Below are 24,800 nucleotides of genomic sequence, written 5' to 3' on the forward strand. Positions count from 1 at the left end.
TTTTTCCTCTTCTCATCTCCTGACCTCTCTAAACCATCTGACTTTCCCCCTGATTTTACAACAGGAAATGAAAACAGACAATCTCTCAAAAGCATTTTTTTATTTCTGTTGTTTGGTGTTCTGGCAAACACATGAGCTATAGCTGTATCTCATACTCATCATGATACACTCCATAAAACAGCACAAGATAAATCACCGGGCACGGTTTTGCTTCACCTGGTTGTCACACTGAAATATCTATTTCTAAGAGCACAAAAGATAGCAGTCCTTGAATCTACAGATGAACAAGGACAGGGTGAGTGGCAGCCAGGTCTACCAGGAAGCGGGAGACTAAAGTCAGGCTCCGGGGTGGCTGTCTGCAGACAGAGCTGGAAAAGCTACACAAAACCTCCAGAAAGGCCAGGGCAGCTGGGGAAACACTCCTGACTGCCTCCCACCTACCACCTCCTCTGCTTTCTCCGTCCTCACAGATTCTGAAATAAACACGAAGGCCCACAGAGGCCTAAGACCAAAGCCAGTGGTGCCTGCTCTACGGCCTCGACCGCTGCATGAGTGTGTTTTACCCTGGGACCCGACAGACTCTCCCCAGCCCCAGCCAGCCCATGGGAAGACCAGGCAGGCCCTGCCCAGCGCTAAAATGTCTTGCCCTCAAAGGCCTGCAGATTGAAGGCAGTATCCAGAAACTTCTTCAGAGACACCAGGTGAGCGTTCCTGTTTCCTGTGGCCGGTGCAGCCGCTGGGTCACGGCCAACATACCTAGGGGAAGATAGACAGTGAGGGGAGGCCTGGCCTGGCCGCTAGCCCAGGGCTGCGTGGGGTCTGACTCTTCTCGTCCTGCTACAGAGATGAAGAGCCCGAGGCGCCACGCGGCAAAGTAACTGGCCTAAGGCCAAAGGCGGGAGATCTGAGAGCGCGGGAGGGGCCCTAGGTCAGTTCTGGCTGCAGAAGGTTTTGCTCCGTGAGGTGGTGCTGCTGGGGGTCCCTGATGGGGAAGCTGGCCTGTCCCCAGCGGTCACAGAGCCAGCAGGTACTATGGTTCCCAATGTGGACAGAGAAGGACAGTGGCCAGTTCTGAGTGACACACCAAACGGGCCAGGCAAAGCCAGGACGGGTCCTCAGGCCCCCACCCCGCAGACCCCGCAGGCCCCGCAGAGTGGAGGGCAGATGGCTGGCTTCCCTGCACCCAGCCTTGTACCAGATGGGCCGTGCCCGGTTCAGGATGGTCATGAAGCGTGGATTGATGTAGTCATAGTAGCCCATGTTCTTGTGCTCCTCCTGGCACCATACCAGCTCTGCGCCTGGGTACTTCTCCGCCTCTCTCTTGATCAGGTCGAAGGGGAACGGGGAGATCTGGGGCAGACGGGAAGAAAGGGCAGCGTAGCCCGGGGTCGAGACAACACAGCTCCCTCCGGGCCCAGATCTGACCAGGCCAGGCACCCTGCCCAGGGGCTGGCTATTTGACCTTGTCCATCACTCCGAGCCGGCATACCTGCTCCAGGCGCGTAATGGCCACCTGGTCCTCCAGGCACTGGTTGCTCCGCTCCTTCACCAGGTCGTAGTACACCTTTCCCGTGCAGAAGATGAGCCGCCGTACCTGCTCGGGAGCCCGAGCCGCGGCCCCATCCTCAGGAATGACCCGCTGGAAGCTGGTCCCTGGAGACCGACAGGGCATGGAAGAGGCATCAGCTCCTAGAGGGGCTGGAGCAGCTGGGGAACCAGGCCCGTGGCCCCCGACCCGCAGGCTCCCCTTGGCCACCAAGACTAGCCCAGGTTTAGATCTGCGGCTGCACTGGGTACCTCTTGAGCCAAACGATGGAGAAGATGACAAGTGAAGCCTGAGATGTCATAGGGAAAGAAGTGGAGATGGGAGCCCGAGCCAAGGGCAGAGCCTGGGGAGCATCACGGTTCAGGGGGAAGTGGGGTCCAAGGGGAAGAGCCCCTGGCGGGGAAATGAGAGTAACGTCTTGCCCCTCTCATGAGCTCGTTACCTGAAGCAGAGCTGCTCCCGTCCAGTCCCGCCCATCGCGGTGTGCACTGTAGTTACCCCATCACCAAGCTTAAGGGTGAGCAGCTGTCTCCAGAGACCACCACACACCCCTCCCTCCCTTAGCCCCGCAACCAAGCCCCCAAGTCCTAAGCGCTGTCCGTCTTTCCTTCCTGAGCTCACATCATGTGCCCAGCAGCAGGCCAAGCACGCTGCAAAGATCTCTGGGAAAGCGGCCGTGTCCTTGCATCCCAGGGAGCACAGTGAGCAGAGAGGGAACAGGCTGCCAGGCCCCTCCAGAGAAGAGCCAGCACCGGGCGTCCAGCCCAGGCGGCCCAGCCCAAGGTCAGAGCTCGGAACTGCCGGCTCAGACCTGCCCACACCACAGGGACACCCAAACACACGCTGTGCACGCTGCCGAGACCCTTCCTGGCCAGACCACTTCCTAGGACAGCTCTGCTCTGCCACGCCTCAGGGCCCCACAGCTGCACCCCCTGACCCTCCACTGACCCTCCATCTCAATTCCTACACTTGGTCCTCCAGGCGCTTTATCAGACTGACCGACCCCAGGTGAGTGAGGCTGAGAGCCCTGGAGGGGACACTGCGTCCCAGGGACAGGCATGTCTGTTTGGCTCATGAGCGGGAAAAAGTATCAATGAATCAGTGATATTCACTTTGCTGCAAACGAGGTGGACTTCTACCCGGCCTCCTGCCTCTAAGCTCCCCCAGCACAGCCAGGCCAGCCCTGCTGGGACCAGTGCACCCCTCTGTCCCTGGTGCTGAGCCTAAGCGGCCCAGCCTAGCCCAGTCCAGCTGGCCGTCCACCAACCTCCCCACCCAGCCACGGGTGGGGACCAAGCAGGAGTTGCTGCAGAACCCACAGCCACAGGCTGAGTGAGCACAGAGTCCCAGGAGCAGAGGCCTCCCCGGCCCCGGGCCTCCCCTCGCTGCCCCGCCTGCCCAGGCACATACCAGATACCATTTGGTCAAAGCTGGACTTGGCCTTTGGGTGCCTCAGCAGCGATTTGGGAGTGAAGACGATCAGCTGGAAGGGAAACACATGCCGAGCTGCCAGCCGCCCCCGGGACAGGCTCCGGGTCTGCCCCGCGTGGCTGAGCGGCGACCAGGGCAGGCGGCTCACCGGCTTGCGGAAGGGCAGCAGGATCTGCCGGCGCAGCACGTGGAAGTAGTTGGCCGGCGTGGAGCAGTTGACCACGATCCAGTTGCAGTCGTAGAGCTGCCTCACCTCGAAGTCCTCCGAGAACGCCTGGGGGGACAGGGAGTGGCTGGGAGGTGGCCCTGGTGCCGGCCCTGTCCCAGGGGAAGGCAGGGGCACTCACGGGGTAGGCATCCGAGTCATCATTGCTCATCTGCAGGAACCTCTCGGGCCTCGCCGAGGAGTGCTCCGGCCCCTGAAAGCAAAGGCCAGACGGTCCAGGTTGGCCGAGGGGAGGGGACGTCACACAGGACAGAAGCCTGGCCGTGCAGGGACCCGGGTCTCGGGAAAGAGAGTGGAAGGCTCTGGGAGAAGGTGCCCTCACTCTGGAGCCCAGACCACAGGAAAGAACCAGAAATGTGGGAGCGGGGTCGGGAAGGCACCCTCAGGGGGTCCGGGGAGCCAGCACGTGTGGGTGGGAGTGAAGGCGAGGCAGAGGCCTGTCTCCAGCACGTCCGACCCAGTGGCTGCCGCTCGACCCAGGCACAGCTCCGCGGCCCACACGTTAGTCCCTGGCCCTGCAAGGAGCCCCCTGATGCGGACACTCGCTTCCTCATTTTGCAGGTGAAGACGGTGCAGGGCAGAGATGAAGAAACAACCCAAGCAGACGTGACCAGAGCTGACTCCCCCTCCCACCCGTGCCCAGGGGCTGCTCTGCTTCATGAGAGCAGACAGCTTAGTGACCTCCATCTCGCTCCCCGTGCAACAGGGTGACCTGCCCCAGGGCCACCACCCGCTCCTCCCTTAGTGGGGACTCACCAAGGACCCAGTGCCACAGGCACCAGCCAAGCCACCCCACCCTCCCCACCCAGCCTGGCTCAAGCTCCGAGGTAAGCAGCCTTTGCAGCTGGAGACCCAGGGCAGGCCACGCCCCTTCTCCCCTCAGGTGTGAAATGGAAACAGGACTGAGGCAGGTCCTTAGTGAGGACGCTGTGGGGTTTACAGGGCATGCAAAGTGCTCAGCACATTGAGTTCTGGCTCTAAACAGCCACATGGGCGATGATGACCCTTACTGGGTCCGAGCCGAGTGGGCCCTCAGGGATGTCCCCTGCAGCTCAGCCAGGGTCGCACAGCCCAGCCCGCCCTGCTCAGCACTCCACGGCACAGCCTGCACGTCTGCCCTCCTCCCCTGGGAGGGGACCGGAAGACAGGCAATGCTGTACAGATCGGGTTCAAGTCCAAGCTACTAGCTGAGTGACCTTGGACAAGCTAGTCCGCATCTTTGTGCCTCAGTTTATCTGAAAAACGGGGACAGGACTCACTTTGTTACATTGTTGGAACGAAGAGTTGTGAGGTTGGAAGAGTTAATACACAGAGAGGGTTTGAAACAGAGCCTGGCACGTAGCAGGCTCAGACGTGTCAGAACTTCCACCGCTAGTGACAAGCAGTGCCATCACCATTTCAGCCACAGCCAGAATGCAGCCCCCTAAGCAGACCCCCGTGTTCCATGGGCCCAGAAGGTGCATCCGCTCCAGCCCTGCATGTGGCCCAGGGCCCACGCCCCCCAGGCCCAGCAGAGCCCCAGGCCCCGGCAGCACTCACCATGCCCTCCATGCCATGGGGCAGCAGAAGCACGATGCCATTGTGTCGCACCCACTTGGCCTGGCCGGTGCTGATGAACTGGTCGATGATGCACTGGGCCGTGTTGTGAAAGTCGCCAAACTGAGCCTCCCAGAGGACCAGGGCGTTGGGGCTGGCCATGGCATAGCCCAGCTCGAAGCCTAAACGGAAGAAAACAAGACAGCCTGCCACACACTGTCCACAGTGCCGTGGCTCCCGGCAAGCCCAGCCCTTTCTCACACCCCCTCCCTGCCCCACCCCGCCTCCCGCCAGGCCAGTGGTAGCGGGACTCCTTGGGGCCCACGGATCTTGCGTCCCGGGAACTGAGGACACGCGAGAGGCGCCCTCAGCTGTAGCTGCACGTGGCTAGCGTCAGCCTCATCGAGCCAAGTCCAAAAGATTCCCTGGGGAGGCAGCAGGGGCCATCTACCAAGAGGAGCCCCCAAAACAGGTGCAGGGCTGCTGAGGGGGAGGGGAAGGAGCTGGTCCCTAGAGGGAGGCGGCCAGCTCAAGATCAAGCCGAGGGAGAGAATGCAGGGTCTAGTAAGGAGCTGGTCACTGGGGAGCCCTGAGCCCAGGGAGGGGAACTCGAGACCGGGCTGCGGGGTGCAGTGTGGAGGGGATATGATGGTCAGGAAAGTGGGGCGGGCCAGGCCAGGCTCAGGACCAGCTGGTAGCTATGCCCACAATGGACTCTATTGGATTTTCTGGTCCCACTGGGGCTGGTGCCCAGGAACAGGGCTCTGGTATCCGAAGAACGCACCCCACCCCCCGATCCCCAGGCAAGCAGGAGCCCCCAGCTGGACTTCAAATCCCATGTGGCCTCAGCGTCCTCATGACTGTGCCAGGACTCAGGTCCACCCCATGGGCCAGGACCCAGGTCCACCCCAGGGGCCTCTGAGCCTCTCAGTCGCTCCTGGGCCCAGACCCTGCCCTGCCCTCTCAGCCACAGGCCCCGTCCATGGTCACAGCGACCGGGCACCTCAGGATGCAAGCCCCTCCTTGGTCTCCAGGCACCAGGCCCCCTGACCTGCCTGCAGTCGGACCCACCCAGGACGCCATACTCCGAGAGGGAGCTGTTGCACACGGTGTACGGGGCCTGGTCCGGCCAAAGGTGGTTCATGGGGACACATGTCCTCCGGTCCACTTCCTGGTCGTGGAGAACGTGGTGCCGGTGGCTGGAGAGAAACAGACAGGAAGGATGGGGAGCAGGAGGCGGGCAAGCCCTCGTCACTGCACCAGAAAACCTGCGCGTCCCACAGGACGGTGACGCCAAGGCCCTGGAGAGCCAGGGCGGCCTGTGCCCTCCTCCAGGCAGCCTCCCAGCAGTGCCCCCACACCACACAGGCCTGAGTCTCAGCTTCTACCTCAGAAAGGTCCCCGAGACCGGCCTGATGACCTCCCCAACCACGTGCTGGGTGGAGCCCGAGACCCTGAGACCCAGAGACCCCAAGACAGTGCCACACCCCCGGGCACTGTCTCCCTGCCCAGGCCCACAGGAGGTCATACCTACACAATGAGGGACCGCCTGGCTGACCCCCACACCCAGGGAGGACTAACACGCAGCTCAGGGGCCAGCGGAGCTGGAACGGGGCCAGCGGTGACGAGCCACTGGGACCCAGGAAAGCCGCGCATCGCATCCCGGGCGCCACGGTCCCATGGCAGTGACCACCTCGGGTGCAGAACCTCTGGGCCCAACGAGGAAGTGGGGGGGACACTGACAAGTGCAGTCCTGTCCCTGGACTCAAACACTCAAGGAAAACACTCAAATGGGAGGCTGGCTTAACAGCAGCTCCCATGCACACCGTGAGGCCAGACGGCCCCAGCCAGGCCAAGCGGTCTGCTCTGCATGCTTATCCCCTGGGGTCAGAGAGGTGGCCCAGTGTTCCCCTGATGACCTGGCCCAAGGGCAGGGGCTGGGGTGCTGCCGGGGTTACCAGTGATCCCCCCGCCGGACAAGGCCCTCCTGGGCTCCTCAGAAAAGGCCCAGGAGGAGGAGGAAGGGCCAGCTCCACCCCAGAGATCCCGCAATGACGCTGGCCCCTCAGTAGCCCCACAGGCTCCGTGCGGACAAGGCTAACTCATGTGCACGAGGCCTGGGTCGGAGCCCCTGCCCTCACCTGAACGTGCCCCTCTCCACGTCCTGCCCGCTGAGCCGCACGTGGATGCCCTCCTTGAGCAGGGAGCCGAAGGCCATGTACTCCGCCAGCGCCCAGTCTACCACCCGCTTCTTGGTCATGTCCGCACGGCCCCACAAGATTCGAGAGAGGCCTACGGGAGGGAAGGGCCAGCCTGAGGTACCCAGGACTGGGCCACCCTTCCCAAACAGCCAGAGCCCAAGGGACCAGGGCCAGGTGTGTGCACTCAGTGCACACGTCTCCCACCGAGCCCCCCGCAGGGCCCTCCTCCAGCACAGCCTCCAGCCAGGACAGTGGGCGGCCTCCCTCCCGTGGAAGGAGCAGGTCCCGCCGGGCGAGCGCCGGCACTGTGCACACCTGCACCGCCCACGGGTGGACTGTCCCAACTCTCCAGATGGAGACAGGAGCCGGAGAGGGAAGTCATTTACTCACAATCACAGCTATAAGATGCTTGAATTTGAGCCCCAGCGCCCAGGCCATGCTGGGCTCCTGGGGGCCCTACAGCTGCACAGACCTCGTGACATGCACCCAGAGCGGGTGCCTCAGGACACCTGGGCCTCCAGCTCACTGTAGAAGAAACCCTCGGAGCACCCACAGGCTGGTCAGAAGGGGCGCAGGTGCCCACCACCTCCAGGGGGCGCTTCGGGGGCCTGAGCAGAGGCCATAGCCACGATTTGCAGCCAGCGACCACCCACTAGCCCAGGCTCATCCAGGAGCAGCAGGGTCACTCTGTCATCCATGCAGGCTACTGGCAAGCCCAGCGCTCCTGCCCGGTATGCCAGGCCCAGCGCTCCTTCCAGAGGAAACCCTGCTCCCCTGCTCTCCGGCCTGACCCAGGGATCCACATCAGTCTGGTCTCTAGAACCCACCGGGGTGTGGCGCCACCTCAGCGCCCCCCTACCCCACCCCCCCGCCCCCCGAGGAGCTAGTATCAAGGGCACCTCACGGGGTGCAGACAGGACTCCGAGAGCCCAGCCGACCCACCAATGACAGTGGGGATGCAGGCCAGGCTCCCTGACCCCCGATGCCATCGCTCTTGGGGGAAGACAGCGGGGACCGTGGCCCACTCTGCAGCCCGCACAGCAACCTCACCCGTGTGGATTTTAAAGTCCTCCAGCGGCACAGAGCTCGCCACGTTGCCGATGTGGGTCAGCACGTCCTCAGGAATGCCCGTGGTTGGACACGTCATGCTCTTGGGCTCCCCGTCCACGGTGAAGAAGCCTGCGACAGCAGAGACTCTGTGCACTCCGGGAGGCGAGGGGCCTCAGATCCCCCCAGCCTGCGCCCCAGCCCCGCCTTCCTGGGCCCACTGCTACCTGAAGACGGAGCCCAGCCTCTGGACTGCGGCAGCTGACGTCACAGCTCCAGCTCCTCAGCTGCTACCATCCCTCCGTAGGCCCTTGCAAGAGCCCCTGCCTGAGCCCAGGGCCATCTAGCTGTACCCAGGGAGCCCACTGACCATCCCTCCCGTGCCCAGCTCTCTCCACTTTGGTGTCCACCGGCCCTGCCTCAGCCCTTTCTCCCCAGAGGTTGCTGGTCACAGGTACTTGGAGGGCGGTGCCTGCCAGCCTTCAGGAATCAGCCCCACAGCCTCAGGGGCCTCAGGGCAGGGCTGCAGCCTCGGGCAGTCACTCTGGTCCTGGGCCCAGTGCCAGGAGCATCACTTCAGCCCACGCCTGCCGCTCACCGGGCCAGGGCGAGTCCAGCCAGTGCTTTATGTGCAGGATCTTTTTATCTTTAGACCGGCCGTACGCCTCCTCACAGATCCGGTCGTATTTGGCGATTTCTTCCTGGAATCAGAGCGAAGGCAGGGACCCTGTGAGCAGCCAGATCCCAGGTCAAAAGTCGGCCCCCTCGCCATGTTCTAGAACTCTCTCTGCTGGCCTGCAGGGACCTTGTGGCCAGAGACCAAAGTCTCAGAGTTCAGGGGGGTCCCATTCAGCAAGGAACTTGGGGGAACCTCGGGAGAGACTCACAGTCCTTGCTCTCAGAGCCCCATCGAGGCAGGGGGACCAACATATCCACAGATAACCGAGGGGACAAGCCTGTCTCGGGGGTTTGCTGCATCCCACCAAGCTGTGTCTGTCTTTGGTCCTCTGTCCCCCTTGATAACTGGAGGCTGTTGGGGACAAGGGCCATATTGGCTACTTCTGTAAATCACCAGGTCCCAGCCCTGGGCCAGCACCATCAGCACTTCCCCAGGGCCCCGGCTCTGAGGAGGCGGATCCCAGGTGCTCACGAGGCCTGTCACCACGCACCTCGAACTCCTGCAGCGTGACCGTGTCCTCGGCGATGAGCTTGTCTGCGTACCTCTTCAGCACGGGCACCTGTTTCTGGATCTGCTTGTACATGAGCGGCTGCGTGAACATGGGCTCATCCATCTCGTTGTGGCCGCGCCGGCGGTAACAGACCTGCAGGGACAGCGAGGGAAGGGGGCTCAGTCCCTGAGCCCAGGCAGTGCAGGCACATCTGCAGGGCATACCCTTCCAGGCCCTGAATGCCCCCTACCCCCCGTCACTGACTGTCCCACGTTTTGCTCTTGGTAGCACTAAATCTTCTGTCTCCCAGGACTCCCAGCCCCGACTGTTGGAGGTGCTGCAGACTGGCGTGCTTGGCACAGCCAGGACAGGCTGCACCACGGCCCCGGCCTCAGCCCCAGACGCACCAGGTCCACAACCACGTCTTTATTGAAGGTGTTCCTCCACTCGGCCGCCACGCTGCACACGTATATCACAGCCTCCGGGTCATCCGCGTTCACGTGGAAGATGGGCGCATTGACCACACGGGCCACGTCGGTGGGGTATGGTGAGGAGCGGGCCATCCGAGGGTCAGTGGTGAAGCCAATCTGCAGAAGCGGGAGGAAGCGGCAGGGCCCGTTTACCCGGAGCTAGACCCGTGGTCCTGGAGGCCGGAGGTCTTTGCCTCGAGGGCCATCGGGTGTGCCCAGGAGGCATGCGGGGCAGGAAGGGTCACTGGTGAGCAGCCCCAAGATCAAACACAGCAGCAGGTGCCATGGGGGTGCCCGCTCTCTTCTCTGCAATCATTTCATACAGAGGCAGCGAGGAGCACAGGCCTGGGTAAGGCCGTCCCACCAGTGACTAACTACAACTGCGGGAAGGCACTTAGATTCCCAAAGGCTGCGTCCCCATCTGTTTAAAGGTCTGCTTAAGTCCCCATCGCACAGGTTATTCTGTGAAGCTTCGATGACTTAGTGCAAACACTGCAGTGCAGCAGGGCTGCCCGGGCTCAGGGAAGAGCTGCTCTAACCGCAGCTGCCCGAAGCAAAGGCCGTGAGAGCTGCGCGCTAAGGTTGACTGACTCACACGGAGCTACAGGCAGCACCTCACCACGTGTCCAGCCTCTGTGCTCCTTACCCCTGTGCTCCTTCGTCCTGACAACTTTCTCCAGGGTGACAGACAGACAGACAGACACAGCAGATAGATAGATGGATGGATCTCCCGATCTCACAGACCAGGCACCCGAGGCCGGGGAGAGCCGGAGCCGGCCTGAGGTCACACACTGGGACCCGCGGCAGTGGGATCAGAACCAGGATGGTCTCACGCTTCCCCGCAAAGTGCTGCCTGGACGCAGGGATGGGCAATGCTGACGAGGCCGGGCACGCAGCCAGCCCCTCACCTGGTTGTTGACAACAACGTGCACGGTGCCGTTGGTGGTGTACGAGGGCAGGTCACTCAGGTGGAAGGTCTCGTAGACCACACCCTGGCCGGCGAAGGCAGCATCCCCATGCACCAGGATGGACATGACCTGCAGAGCAGAGGGCGAGCTGAGAGGAGCCCCAGCCCGAGCCTGTGGACCCCAGCCCTGCCCCCTGCACCGCAGACTCAGGGCCCAGCCCTGAGCTCACCCCTCCGGACCCAGGTGAGCTCACCTTCTTGCCCTGGGCGTCCCCGCGGTAGAACTGCTCGGCCTTGGTCTTCCCCTGCACCACAGGGTCCACGGCCTCCAGGTGGGACGGGTTGGCCACCAGGGACAGAGTGATGTTTCTGTTCGTGACCCGGTTGATCCTCTCATGGTACATGCCGAGGTGATATTTGACGTCTCCAGAGCCCTGGGGTTGAGGTGGACCGTGATGAACCCGGCCCTCCCACCTCAGACAGGGAGACAGATGGACGGACAGACAGATGCAAGGCCCATGTGGCTGAAACAGTCCCTGGATTCTGCTCTCTAGAAAGGCTTGTGCTGGGCCTGACCTACACCCTCTTCCAGCCACCTCCCTGCCCTGCACCCTGCCCCTCCGTGGCCCCTGCATTTCAACCACCATCATCTGGGTGGACGGGGAAGGCCTCAGTAGGAGGTGGCTGGCCAGCGGCAGTGACAGCAGAGACATGCATGATGGCTCACTCGCGGAGTGGAGACGGCTGGGCAAACACCAGGGCTGGGCCCACTAACTTCTCCACCACGTGACGGAGCCACAGTCTCAGAGGAAAGCGTGACATATTTGATGATCCTGGAGCAGGGAACGTCTTTCTACACAATCTACAAACCTCGGAAGCTATAAAGATGAGACAGCTAAAACCTAATACATTTGTCATGGGGGCAGCAAATCCTGCACAACCTTAGAGGAAAATCAAGCTGAAAAAATATTCATAAGACAAACGCAGGCAAAGGGCTAAGTGCTTCCATACGTAAAGCACTTTTACAAATCAGGATATACAGCCCAAAGCCCCACAGGAAAATGTGCAAAAGCCAGGAAGAGAAATTTACAGAGAAAAACCACTATACATGGCTTAAAACATGAAAATTCATAACAAATAAATATGTTAGAAGGCAATCATTTTTACACCAATATACTGTCCAAGATGGAAGGTCAATAGAGTAAGGGAGCACGGGGCCCTCCCACACACCGGGGTGAGCCCCCCAATGTCTGCAACCCTCTGAGCTCCAGCCACGGCATCTCCGACGCACTCAGGCCCATGTCCCGCTGGAAACAGGGGGCCTGGCCGCATATCCAGGCTCTTTCACCACCAGGGGCCTCCTGCAATACCCCCGCCTCTCTCCCACTCCTCCGTGTCTGTCCATTTCAGGGTCTGTCCAAGCCTGGAAGCTCCTGGCCCGGTTCCTCCCCAGCCCACCTCCCAAACACCCAGCTCTCCAGGGGCCCTGAGACCTGGGCGTGGTACCCACCTCATCCGCTGCCTCCAGCTTGGGGTCAAATTGGCAGAAGATCTGCTCCAGGTCCTTGCGGATGACGTTAGCCAGCACGTTCAGTCGGCCCCTGGAGCCAGAGGGGCTGGGCTCTCACCTGGCTCAGAGGCTGCCTTCCCTGATGGGGCCCAGCTCCCTGCCCACCGGGGACCTGTCAGAATCGGCATGGAGTCTGGGGAAACCCCCCTCTCCAGGGAGCCCAAAGGAGGCCCAGCCCTCTCATCCTGTCTCAGTCTACAAGGCATGTGAGTGATCCTGGCCAGCCAGTCCCCCCTCCCTCCCAGACACCCCTATACATCTCTGATTCAGGAGGCCCTCATGAGCAGGGAGCCACCAGCCTCATGTAATGCCCACCTTCCCCACCCAAAAGTTGAGCCCAATCCAGTACCTTGGTCCCAATCTGCTGACGCATCACAATGGCTTAAACTACCCCTGCCCCCCCACCCCAGCCCAGCAGCATGTTGGAGAGGACAGAGAAGGAACCGGACGGACCCAAGACCAGGAGTTACCAGAGGAGCTGAGGGAGGTCTGAGGTCAGGAGAACAGCCAGGGACCAGGGGTTCCCCAGTCCAGCCTGGCCCCCATCAAGGGGCAGTTTATTCAGGGGTGGACACCAGCCAATGGGGGTACAGCACATGACTCGCCCCCAAAGCTCATCAACAGATGCCAGCCCGGCACACACATGCCCCATCCAACCTCCAGCCCCACGTGGCCTGTGGCAGGGCGGCCTGGTCCAGGTGGGCCTCTCTCCTGTTCTGTGGGTCATGGAAGCCACGGGGCCATGGGCAAAGCCCTGCAGCCTCAAAGGCCCCTCAGCAACGAAGGAGCCTGGGCCAGAACACCCTCAGCTCCCAGAGCCTCCGCAGGCCAGAGTCTGCCCAGCACCACCTCCTGACCTGACCACCCAGTGCCACCCCCGTCCACGGGACCAGCCACTCAGACCACGGGGAAGCTCTGCCTGACCCTCTGACCGGACACTGGGCACGTCCAGGCCCTCAGAGCATGAAGCCTGCGGCGGGCAGGCTCCCGGCTCCTGGCAGCCAGCCCACCGGAAGGCCCTCCACACTCATCGGGATTGCTGAACACCCCACCTGCTGGCACAGCCCGGCCTGGCCTAACCGAGAGCAACCGGAAGTGGTCAAGGAAACGCTGGGGCTCTGCCCCCGACTGTTCAGCACATCCCTCACAGCCCGTTCAGCATGAACCCTGACCCCTTCTTATGTCTGGGGCTGTATTCCTGTCAGACCACAGGCTCCAGCTCAGAAGTAACTACCCGACTGCCAAGCCAGTCTCCCGTCTGTATCAAGGCCACAGGGAAACGGGCAGTCAGCTTGCAGCCGGAAGAAGAGACGTCCAGATCCAACCAGGGCCGCCGGCCCAGGCTCCGCCCACACTTCCCTAGGACTGGCCCCTGCTCGGCTCCTTATCCTCAGGAACCTCAAGAAGAACAACGCAACCCTTTCCCGGAATCCTGACCCTCCTGGGAACAGCGGCAACCTGGTGAGACACTGATCTGGGAGCCCCGTCAGGCCCTGGCTCCATGCGGCTGTGACCGTGTGCTTGGCTCTGTCTGTGATGAGCAGGGACTCAGAACTTTCCAGGCCACTCTGCCCCTACCCTCATGTCCCACTAACAGCCCTGCTGATTTCCACCCCTCCCTCCACTCGGTGCCCGGCCCCGAGAAAGAACAGGCGGGGGCGGGACGGAGGCCCACCTGTGTGGCATGCCCAGGATGACATTCTCAATCCCCATCTCACTGGATTTGTCAATGATGGTCTTGAGGGCAGGGATCATGACCTCACAGCCCTCCAGGCCAAACCGCTTCTCAGAGGACCACTTCCGGGCCAGGAAGTCTTCGAACCTGCGTGGAGAGAGGAGGGAAAGAATGAAGAGGCCGAGGCTCATGGGCCATCCTGATGGCAGAGCAGGGCGCCCAGAACAGAGGAAGGTGCAGAATCGCCTCCCTCCACATAGTCCGGGACCTGCCACAGACAGCACCAGCCAGGAGCACAGGTGTGAGGGAGGCGAGGGGTCCTCCCAGCTTAACCAGAAACCTCTGCCTGCACCCTCCTGTTCCCAGCTACCACCCTCTCTCCCTCTTCCAGCCAAACTGCTCTCGGCCCGCTGCCCTCCTGCACACACATGCACTGCACCTGCCCTCTCACCACACCCAGACCGCCTCACGGCTCCACTCAAACTCCAGCCCCCACGTACTGCTCAGGGCGCCGCGGTGTGCCCAGTGGCTGGGGAGCTGCTCCTCCAGGCCTGGGCACCCCCAGCCTCAGAGAAGTCAGCAGCAGAGCCCGGCGATGCCCCAGCAGGGAGGCCCCGCTATACGCACGCCACACAGGACATCTTTCTGCCCAAACACTCCCACGGCCACTTCCTGCCACTTGGGCCCTCACTCGGCAAGCCTCCTGGAGCCCCGCCCCTGGCCACCTGCCAGCTCTGCCTGGGCACCTGGCCCGATGCTCCTCCTAAGGCCTCTCCCCAGCGAGGAGCGAGGCCCATGCAGTCCTGCCTTCCCTTGCCAGGCATCCTCCTGGTTGCTGTCAGGGCCTGGACAAGTCGAGCAGCCCTGGGGCAAGCCCCTCCAGCCACTGGGCTGCGCTGACCCTCCTGGGAACAGCGGCAAGCTGGTGAGACACTGATCTGGGAGCCCCTGGTGGTCTGAGCGCCTGACCTCATGGAGCGCACCAGCCGGGCCAGCAGCCTCCGCTTCTCCTCACTGGAGAACTGCATCACGCCCGGGGTCTCGAACTTCTGCCGAATCCACTGGCACTGCTCCACGTCGTTGATGAACATGAACTCCAGGCCGATGTGTTGGCAGTAGGTGCTCTGGGGGGACAGCCAGGAAGAGGGACAAATGCCCTGGCATCTGGAACAGAAAAGGCAGCACCTCCCCCCCCCGGCAGGCTTGAGAGCTCCATCAGGTGTGCCCCCCACACCTGCTCACCTCCAGGCGCTGAATGATCTCCCGCAGGGAGAGGGTGTGCTCAGAGCCTCCGATGAAGGTGGTCGTGGGCAACTGGAACTCCTTATCCAGGTCAGCCTCCCGCAGGTCATAGAAGGCTGAGCAGAGCCCAGGAGGCAGAGAGGAAAGAGGGATCAGGCCCAGGTGGGGCCCAGCAGTATCCCTCCCGCCAGGTCCCGCCTAAGCTCAGGGAACAGGGAGTAAGGATCAGAGCCCAGCTGCTGCCACGGGAGCGAGCCCGGCAAAGTCTCTCAAGTTTGCCGAGCACGGTGCGCCCCGAGGGAAGGCAGGGAGACGGCCTCGCAGGGACACTGTGCAGTAGATGGGCAAGGGTCAGAGAAAAGCTTCCTGGGCTGCTTGCAGGGCCGCAGGGCCCGCTGTGGTGCCACAGCCCCTCACTGCGCACAGGCACCAGCTGGCTCTGGCATCACCAGGGCAACAGAGAAGGGTACCAACTCTCACCCAATTTATCGATGCTTGTGATTAAGTCTGAGGGTACAAAGGAGTCCAGGTCTGCATCCAGAATGCCCAGGGGGTCCAGCTGGGCCACATGGTGGCCCCGGATCTGGGAGAAGGGACAATGTCAGGGCAGGGCTAGGACACAGCTGGACAGACCCTCACCAAGAGCAAGGTTCTGGGGCCTGGCCCCCCACCTCCCACTTCAGATCTTCAAGTTTCCACATGACTCCAGCACCCAGCACCGTGCAGGTGCCTCTAAGCCGCTGAGGTGGCAGGAGCTCAACTCCACTCCGAAGGACAACATGCAGCTCTCGGAACCAGGAAAGGATCGTGCCCAAAGGTAGTCACTACAGTGCTATTAGGAGTTGCAAAATCCTAGACATTTCCCAAGTGTCCATCACCGGCAGACGGCACATGGCTATGGGAACCCACAGGGAGGGCTGGAGGCATGAAGGAAACCCCCACCAGCTGCAAGGAGGGATCTCCACAAACAAATCCCAGAAAAGTGTGTGCGCTAAGCTCCCACTGCCTAGGGAAGGGGAGCTACAGTGAGTGTATGCATTTGCAAATATTTGTATATATATAAATGTATACATGCATCAGAATAAATTATAATATAAAACTATGAAGTATGGAAAATTATTATCTATGGGGAAAGGACAAAATAGGGTAGAGTGGCAGGGCTAGAAGCTAGACTTTTAAAGATATCTTGTTTTGACGACTTGATTTTGGAATCTTGTGAATATTTTATATCACTACAAAACAAAATTAATTTTTAAAATTGAAAGTAAAACAAAACAAATGAATTAATGCATCTATTTGGTGGCATGACTCACAGAAAGGAACTATTCCAATTGACTGATAGAATACTCCCTAATGACACACAGAACTGCAGGGAAAGGCTCAGAAATTCATTTCTACTATCAGTCAGTGGTGTGGTGTTAGAATTGTATTCTAAGGCTGTTGTGCGGGGGTTGTAAGAAAATCAAATAAGTCATTGTATTGCTTGCTGTCTTGGAGAACCTCTGTTTTTGACAACTTTAAAAAGAAATGGTAGGCCCTAGCCTGTTTGGCTCAGTAGACAGAGCGTCGGCCTGCGGACTGAAGGGTCCCGGGTTCGATTCCAGTCAAGGGCACATGCCAGGGTTGCAGGCTCAATCTCCAGTAGGGGGCATGCAGGAGGCAGCCAATTAATGATTCTCTCTCATCATTGATGTTTCTATTTTTCCCTCTCTCTTCCTCTCTGAAATCAATAAAAATGTTTTTTAAAAAAGAAAAGAAATGGTGGCATAAGATTGATAAGGTCAAGAGTAAACCCTAAGTCCCACATTTGACACGTATAGAAGCATCAATATAAACCCATAAGTATGTCATGTTTTTTAAAAAGTACAGACTTCCTGGCTACAACCAGTGAAAGGGCCCAGAAGTCACAGCCAAAGCAGTGGCAGTGACTGCCAGCACTCCCTGAACTGGCTGGTCCCAGGCTGAGCAGAAATGCACAAGGTGAGCTCGGAGCACTTTGCCATGACAGGTAGCAGAGAGCAGCTCACACACAGCGGGGATGAGAGGAAGGACACATGCTGAGCATGATAAGCATAATAGCTATAACAGATGGAAAGTCAGCAAGCATTTTAAATTCATGTATTCATATCATACTAAAAGAGATGGAAAACCTTCACTGGCCATCTTTGAAGGATGCCAGGGAACCACCTCATAATTTTGAAAATTTATGAATAAAAAGAAAAATCAGACATGGATCCTGCCTTTCCTATACAATTTGTACCTCAGAAATAAATGGTGTTAACAAAAGGCCACTTCTCTTGATAGCAGTATTCCAGGTAATAAACAGAAAGACTGAATTAGAATATCACCATTTTGACCACCCCTAATGAATCAATGCGTCCAGGAAGTAACCATCCATAGCTGCTATCTGATGAAGTGCCATCAGCACCAGGAAGCTGATTTTGAAATAAAAATAGAGTCAGATCTATACTGAATAAAGCTTCTAGATCTAACTACCGATGTACAGAAATTACACGGGACAAAGGGACAGATGGAGTGACATCAGGGGTATGTAATCAGTAGAATCCAGACTCCAGATAATTCTACAGGACAAACAACCTGGTTTCTTTAGAAGGAAGGAAGGAAGGAAGGAAGGAAAGAAGGAAGGGAGGGAGGGAGGGAGGGAGGGAGGGAGGGAGGGAGGGAGGGAGGGGAAAGAGGAAGAGGAAGAGGAGGAAGAGGAGGAAGAGGAGGAAGAGGAGGAAGAGGAGGAAGAGGAGGAAGAGGAGGCAGGGAACACAAAAAGAAATAGAGAGGAACCCACAGAGTACAAGAGACTTAAGGGCCACATCAACTTACCACAACCTGTGGCTTTATTTGGATCCTGATCCAAAGAAGCAGTAAAAAGAAATCATAAGACAAACAGGCAACATCAAAGCAACTGAATATTTGATAGTGGAAGGAGTTTAGAGATAGGAGGCAGTGGTAGGGAAGGGGGTCCATGGGAGAGGAATGCATCCGTGATGGGCAGAGACGCTCCAAGCCGCCAGGTTGTTTATCTCACATACACAGAAAGGAGGAATGTTAATAGATAAGGGGAAGAAGAAGAGGGGGCACCGGTGAGCCTTGAACTTGGAAACTGATACTACAGGGAGAAGGGGGAAAGTGGCCCATTAGGAAAACACGGGGGACATGAATTAAGGAAGGGTCCAATTAGAAAGTTATGGACAGACAAAGAGCTGCCAGCATTTATAAACCCAAAGACAAAGAGGCTCACTAGATTGGTTTTTCCCATTTTAGAGAGAGAGCAGGTTTTCCCCCTTGGGGACCCCTTCCCAGAGGGAGTTTGTATATGCTGGCAATAAACTCCCACACCATTGCTTAAAAACCTTTTAGTCCGCGAATTTATTATTCAGCTTCGTGAGACAAGAACCCACAAGGAGAGTCCATTTGCAATTCCACGTATCAATAGCATTAAGAATTACTGTTATTATTTTTAGGTGTGGTAATGCTATCGTGGTATAATTTTTAAAGAGCCTTTATCTCTAGAAATAAATGCTGAAATGTTCAATTAAGGAAATATGACATCAGGATTTGCTTCAAAATAATCGGTGGCCAGTGGGTGGAGCCAGAGGTGGGTAACAGATGAATCAAGGCTGGCACTGTGTTGTGTGGGGTTTGAAAATGTCCATAATAATAAGTTTGGGGGTTTTCAGTACTGTGTGCAGGTGAGTCAAATCAGAATTCTGCCTCCTACGTGTGGCCCTCCCCCGGGTGCTCACCATCAGGCCCAACCTTGGGCAGGTACAGAGTAGGTGCCTGAATCCAGAGACCAGCCTGCAGGAAAGCCTCGGCAGCTTAGTCTCTGCTAAAGAACAAAGCGCAGCTGGAAACTGTGCCTAGAAGATAAGGCCCTGAGGCAGCACTCTAAATGTTACTTTGTATATAATACTAGAGGCCCGGTGCACTAAATTCGTGCATGGGGAGAAGGGGGGCGGGGTGTCCCTCAGCCCAGCCTGCACCCTCTCCAATCTGGGACCCCTCGAGGGATGTCCTACTGCCTGTTTAGGCCTGATCCCACCCACCGGAATGGGGCCTAAATGGGCAGTTGGAAATCCCTCTCACAATCTAGGACTGCTGGCTCCCAACCGCTCTCCTGCCTGCCTGCCTGCCTGCCTGATTGCCCCTAACCACTTCTGCCTGCCAGCCTGATCACCCTCTAACTGCTCCCCCTGCCAGCCTGATCGACACCTAACTGCCCTCCCCTGCCAGCCTGATTGCCCCCAACTGCCCTTCCCTGCAGGCCTGGTTCACCCCCAACTGCCCTCCTCTGCCGGCCTGGTCACCCCTAACTGCCTTCCCTGCAGGCCTGATCGCCCCCAACTGCCCTCCCCTGCCAGCCATCTTGTGGCAGCCATCTTGTGTCCACATGGGGGCAGCCATCTTGTGTGTTGGAGTGATGGTCAATTTGCATATTACCTCTTTATTATATAGGATAGTTTTACATTCCTTGCTCTTTGTTTTCAAAATCAATGGTTAAGATCATTTTCTGCTTCTTTCACCCAGTCAAAACCACAATTACAAATATGGCTGTTTGCCCCAACATGTCCCACAATCCATCAGTCCTCAGGCCAGCTAGGGAACCCAGTGCTACTTCCCTTCCCTGTCCTGTGCACAGGCGTGCAGCTGCCATCCCACACAGAGTGCTTTCTTCAGAGGCAAGGCCCTATCCCCATTGGCCAGGGCCTCCCACTGCCAGCTTCTGCAGCAACCGGCTGCTCCCTCCCCTGGAGTACCTGCCAAGGGCCCCAGGATGGCCCTGCCCTTCCTTCTGCATGTCTGTAAGACAACTTTCGTAGCAAACACATTCGGCCACTGATTCCCAGGGAGATCCCGAACAGTAACACTAGTTTTGCAGTTAACACCCAGAGCAGCCCTCCAATTAGTCCTGCTCAGTCAAGACTAGGAATATGGGCCATCATCAGGGCTCTTTGGCAGGTCAGGGCAGGGGCCCAACCTGGGGACCCATGGGGAGAGCATAAGTCTCCAGAGCAGAGTAGCTGGTAGAGGAAGAGCTGTTTACTGAACTATTCATTCTTTCCAAAAACACTAAGCACCTGCTCTATACCAGTCCCTTTAAAATGGAAAAAAAAAAAAAAAAGGCCTTTCTTTTTCTTTGCTGTGACCATCCACAGTTTGAGAAGCACCTGGTAATTAAACCCCAAGATTGTTAGCTCCTCTGTTCAAACTGCAAGAGAAGTTACTCTCAAGGCTACATTCTTACATACACCTCCTCCCTGCTGGTTTTACAACCCAGAGATAGTTAATAGAAAGTTCCCTTCTGCCCTCCTCTTCAAATAAGCCTCTTTAAACTCTTCCTAACTTTTGCTCTAAGAATGTGTTACAGGCTTGGGGAAACTACTGATAAGACACCTCCCTAGGACATCTGCCCGGACCCTGCCCTGCAGAACTAACAAAGACAACCCGCCCTGTTGGCTGCTCAATTTCACCTAGCAACAGCAGCCGCTGGAAAATCCCCCTCCCTCCCTTGTATGGTTTTTGTTCTTTGCCTTTTGTATTGATTAGCAACTCACTGGCCCTTTCCCTTTGGGGAAAGTAAAGTAAACTATCTCTCGCTTCTCTCAGTTGTGAATTCTTTCACAGCTTGCGGTCACCGGCCAAAATTCTGACACCTGCCCTCTTGGAATGTTCAAGAGAAGATAATAGACATTAACAAGAGCCAATCTATTCAACTTTTTTCTTTTTTCTTTTTGTTTTAACATATTTTTATTGATTTCAGAGAGGAAGAGAGAGGGAGAAATAGAAACATCAATGATGAGGATCACTGGCCGGCTGCCTCCTGCACGTCCCTTACTGGGGATCAAGCCCGCAACCCAGACATGTGCCCTTGACCGGAATCAAACCTGGGACCCTTCAGTCTGCAGGCCGATGCTCTATCCACTGAGCCAAACCCGCTAGGGCTGCTTAACTTTCATTCAACATTTACTGAAACGGATTTTTTACTAAGTCCTTCACTGTACTTGGGGCACAATGGTGTGTGAGACAGATAACATTCCATCAGAAAGACCACAAACAAACAAATCAGCAGGCACAAAAAAGGCCAGGGGGTGGTAAGTGACCTGGTAATGTGACAACGAGTAGCAGCGGGAGTGAGAGCCATCTGGCAGAGGGCTTAGAGAAAGGTTCTCTGAAGAGATGCCATCGGAGCTGAGCGAGTTCCCTTCCCTCAGTACCTGGCCACACCCCAGGACCAGTCCAACTTCACAGCCAGTGCCCTCCCAGCCACTCACCTGGTAGGCCCGAATCAGGGACTGCACAGCCAGGTGGTCCTCCACCAGCTTGCTGGTCTTGGTCCGGCTTGAGGCGGCTGGCCTGCTCTCGGGTACAACAGAGGGGGCCTGTGGCTGAGGCGGGCCACACGACGCTTCCTCGCTGACTTTCCGGAAGAAGCTGTCCCAGGACTGGGCAGGGGTAGAAGCAAGAAAGCAGCCAGGTCAGGGCCTGGGAGGAGTGGGGTGGCCCTGGTTTGGGCTCTGGGGGACGTTGGGTGTCCTTCACCACCACAGCTCTCAGAGCCCTCCCAGGACCATGCCAAGAAGACCCCTCAAAACCAGGCCAGGCCCCCCACCCACAGCCAAGAGCTCTCTGGGACCCAGGCTGGCGGAGGGATGGGGGCTAAAACTTGTGGGCCAGAGGCTTCGGATGGGAAAGGAGCTTCTAGCCCCGGGGGAACATGTTCTCACACACGTGGCGGGTCGGAGGAGGCCTTTGTAGGGGGCAACTAGGCAGCAGGCCCTCCACATTGTCAATGTATCTAGCCTTCGAGCTAGCAACTCCACTGCTGGTAGTTTACTCTACAGGTGTACTTGTACAGGTGTGCTAGATGTATGGACATGTATGGATGTTCCCTGCAGGACTGTTCATAGAAATGACAACATACAAACAACCTACGTGGTAAGCAGCAGCAAACTGGTTAAATAAATGATGATCCATTAGATACTGGAAGATTATGCAACCCTTACAGAATTTTTGCTACTATTTGTGCAGAAGCAAAAAACAGACACGCATATGCACAAGCACATCCGTGTTCTAGCCCAGTGATCTGCAACCTTCCTCATTTCACGGCACATAAACCAATTACTAAAATCCTGCAGCACACCAAAAAATATATTTTTTGCCAATCTCACCAAAAAAAGGTATAATTTTGATTCATTTACATAGGATGGCAATTGTTTTGTTGGCTGTTGTCATTTTTTTTAATTTGACAGTCTAAGGGAAAAGAGGTCATTGCGCCTGACTAATCAGGGAACTGCACGTTTTAAAAATTCTTGCAGCACACTGGTTAAAAATCACTGTTCTAGCAGAACACATAAAAGGGTTTTCCTCTCATACAGTGTGGGAGAACAGGGTAGTACAAGCCCTATCGGAAGCAATTTGTCAAAACCCATCAGTATTACACAGACAGATAATCTGTGACCCAACAATTCCACTTTGGGGAACTTCAGAAGATAGCTGCACACGTGCAAGAGGGGGAATGTTCAAGGTCATGCACTGCAGCACTGATCACGACAACCAGAGAAAGGAAAAGAGCCAGATGTCTGTCGGTGGGGCGGGGGTGGCACATCCATACAGTGGGATAGTACGCAGCTGGGAAAAAGAAGAATGAGGCTCCTGGTGCACTGACATGGAAAGAGCTTGGAGAGTGTGCTAAGTGAAAAAAGCCTGGAGCAAACAGTGCCTGTTCCATGTAACTTCGTATAAAGAGGAAATCTAAAATTATGCTGCAGTAAGTTTACCTGAAGAAATTCTCTGCAAGAAAACAGAAGAAGCTAAGAATAAATTGAAACTGATGAGGGGGAGCTGAGCAGATGGATGGACTGGGAAGGAGCCTTACTGTCTAGGGTCATACTCCTTGTTTCCGGACCATGTGAGTCTGAGTAAAGAGAAGGAAAAGGAGCTTCACTTTTCACGTTCACCTGTCATCCGATTTTTTTTTTTTTTTACCATCAACAGGTATTTATTTTGTCAGCTCAATACATACCTAAACACGTGTACCCCTAACTACCAGTACATAACAAGGGGCCTGTGCTGACAGCCCAGCCTGACGAAGGGGCAGGGGCAGGTCTCCAGCCAGGTGTGGCTGAGCAGGGCACTATCAGGACTCCCAGGCCAGCCCACCCCCCACTAGTTGGTCCCACAACAGGAAGGAAGAGACTTTCCTCACCCAAGGAGGACAAGGCTCTTTCACACACAGGATGACGAAGGACCCGGAAGACAAAGAAACCTGCCCAAGATCACACAGATGCTTCTCCCCACTCCCCTTCGGCCCCAGGAGCTGCCCTCCCACACAGCGGGCAGGGTGGGGTGCCAACCTTGTGGACACTCTGGGGGTTTTCCAACCAGGCGAAGTACATCTCCTCCATGTAGCTGGAGCCTCCTCCACCTCTGCTGCCGGGGAAGGTGGTCTGTGGCCCAGACGACCTGCTGCGCCAGCTGGACATCTGGACGTCATGTGGGGCCAGAAGCCTCACGGCCTGTAGCCCCAGCCGGGATGTCAGCAGCCTCAGCTGACTCATTCTGGACACAGGCAATGAGGGAGAGGCATAAACCACAGGCCAGGACAAAGGGGGCTCTGGCAGCTACTCTTTCACTTCTCTGGCATCTGTTGGTCCCACTAGGCAGGTGGACCTGGGGTCAGCTGTGATGATGTAGAGAAGGAGAACGCTGCCAGCCCTCCTGGGTTCACTGCCCGGTGGGAGATCCCAGCACAATAAATCCACCAACAGCTTTCAGCATCCCCGAGCCCCCGTCCCCCTGTGCCCACCCACCCCAACCTGTGCTCCCTCCCGGCCGGCCCTCCAGCCTGGTGCAAAGACAAGTACGACCCAGGCCCTGCCTCGGGGAGCACCCAGACCAGGTCCTGCAGCCCATGAAAAGGATAAGGCACATGCATGCAGAACCCCCAATCAGGAGTAGGCCACTAGGCTGGCCACCCTGGAACTTAAACAGGGGAGTCCTCCAGGGGCAGGTGTGCTATGTCTGGTCAGTAAAAAGCCAGAAAAAAAGGGGTCTGGCTGCACTGCACTATATCTGGAGGCCCATGGCACATCTGGATCTCCGGTCATTATAACCAAAAGTCACCAGTGACTTCCTCTAACTGCAGTGCTGACTCCGCACACCAGGCCAGAAGGCCAACGACATGGGCCTGAACTGCCCCACTTCACAGCAGGGAGGGCTGAGGCTCAGAGAAGGAAAGGGCATGGGGACCAGTGGAGGGTAGACCAGCAGGCCTCATGCCCATCTTAGCTGGAGCCGCTCTCTGGCTCTCATATCCTTCCCAGAGTTTACACTCAGCACCAATGTCGCTCAAAACATCTAACAGCTCAGGGGGTACATAAAGGCCGGAAGCCCACCCCGGATGGAGAGGAACGAGTACCTGGAGCTCATCTCACCCCTATTATGGCACCTGCCCTTTCCCAGGGGAAATTCCTGAGTAACCGTGGGAGCTTCTCCCACCCTCAGAGGACAGAAGTTCTAAGAGCTTCCTCCGACCCTGAAGAGCCCCAGGGGTCCCTACCAAAGCAAGCCGAGGGTGGACAGGGCCCACTGAGGCTCCTGCTGCCCCAGACCTCCTGCCCCCCACCCCCACAACCGTGAGCAGAGCCCCCTCCTCTGCCCCAGCCCAGTACTGCCTGGACATAGAACGCTCCCCCTGAACACTTATTAATGCTCTTCTGCCCAGAGCACCCCAACCTGTGAGCAGGGCCCAGCACTAGAGCC

General features: G+C 57.5%; 1 protein-coding gene across 1 annotated transcript; it reads right to left on the minus strand.

The window, feature by feature from the left end:
* Nucleotides 1-83: 83 nt before the first annotated feature.
* On the minus strand, nucleotides 84-23,596 carry OGDHL (oxoglutarate dehydrogenase L). The gene is made up of 22 exons (XM_008149088.3): nucleotides 23,393-23,596; nucleotides 21,311-21,481; nucleotides 15,501-15,603; nucleotides 15,021-15,136; nucleotides 14,748-14,902; nucleotides 13,779-13,925; nucleotides 12,044-12,134; nucleotides 10,788-10,967; nucleotides 10,535-10,663; nucleotides 9,564-9,743; nucleotides 9,157-9,309; nucleotides 8,586-8,688; nucleotides 7,991-8,119; nucleotides 6,881-7,031; nucleotides 5,811-5,938; nucleotides 4,743-4,921; nucleotides 3,325-3,396; nucleotides 3,126-3,251; nucleotides 2,957-3,029; nucleotides 1,490-1,653; nucleotides 1,196-1,350; nucleotides 84-756 (listed from the first exon to the last, which is right to left on the minus strand). The coding sequence occupies exons 1-22, from the start codon at nucleotides 23,594-23,596 to the stop codon at nucleotides 633-635; spliced, it is 3,033 nt and encodes a 1,010-aa protein (XP_008147310.3). The 3' UTR covers nucleotides 84-632.
* Nucleotides 23,597-24,800: the final 1,204 nt, after the last annotated feature.

This window comes from Eptesicus fuscus, chromosome 17 (assembly GCF_027574615.1).
Source record: "Eptesicus fuscus isolate TK198812 chromosome 17, DD_ASM_mEF_20220401, whole genome shotgun sequence".
NCBI classification, from domain to species: domain Eukaryota; kingdom Metazoa; phylum Chordata; class Mammalia; order Chiroptera; family Vespertilionidae; genus Eptesicus; species Eptesicus fuscus.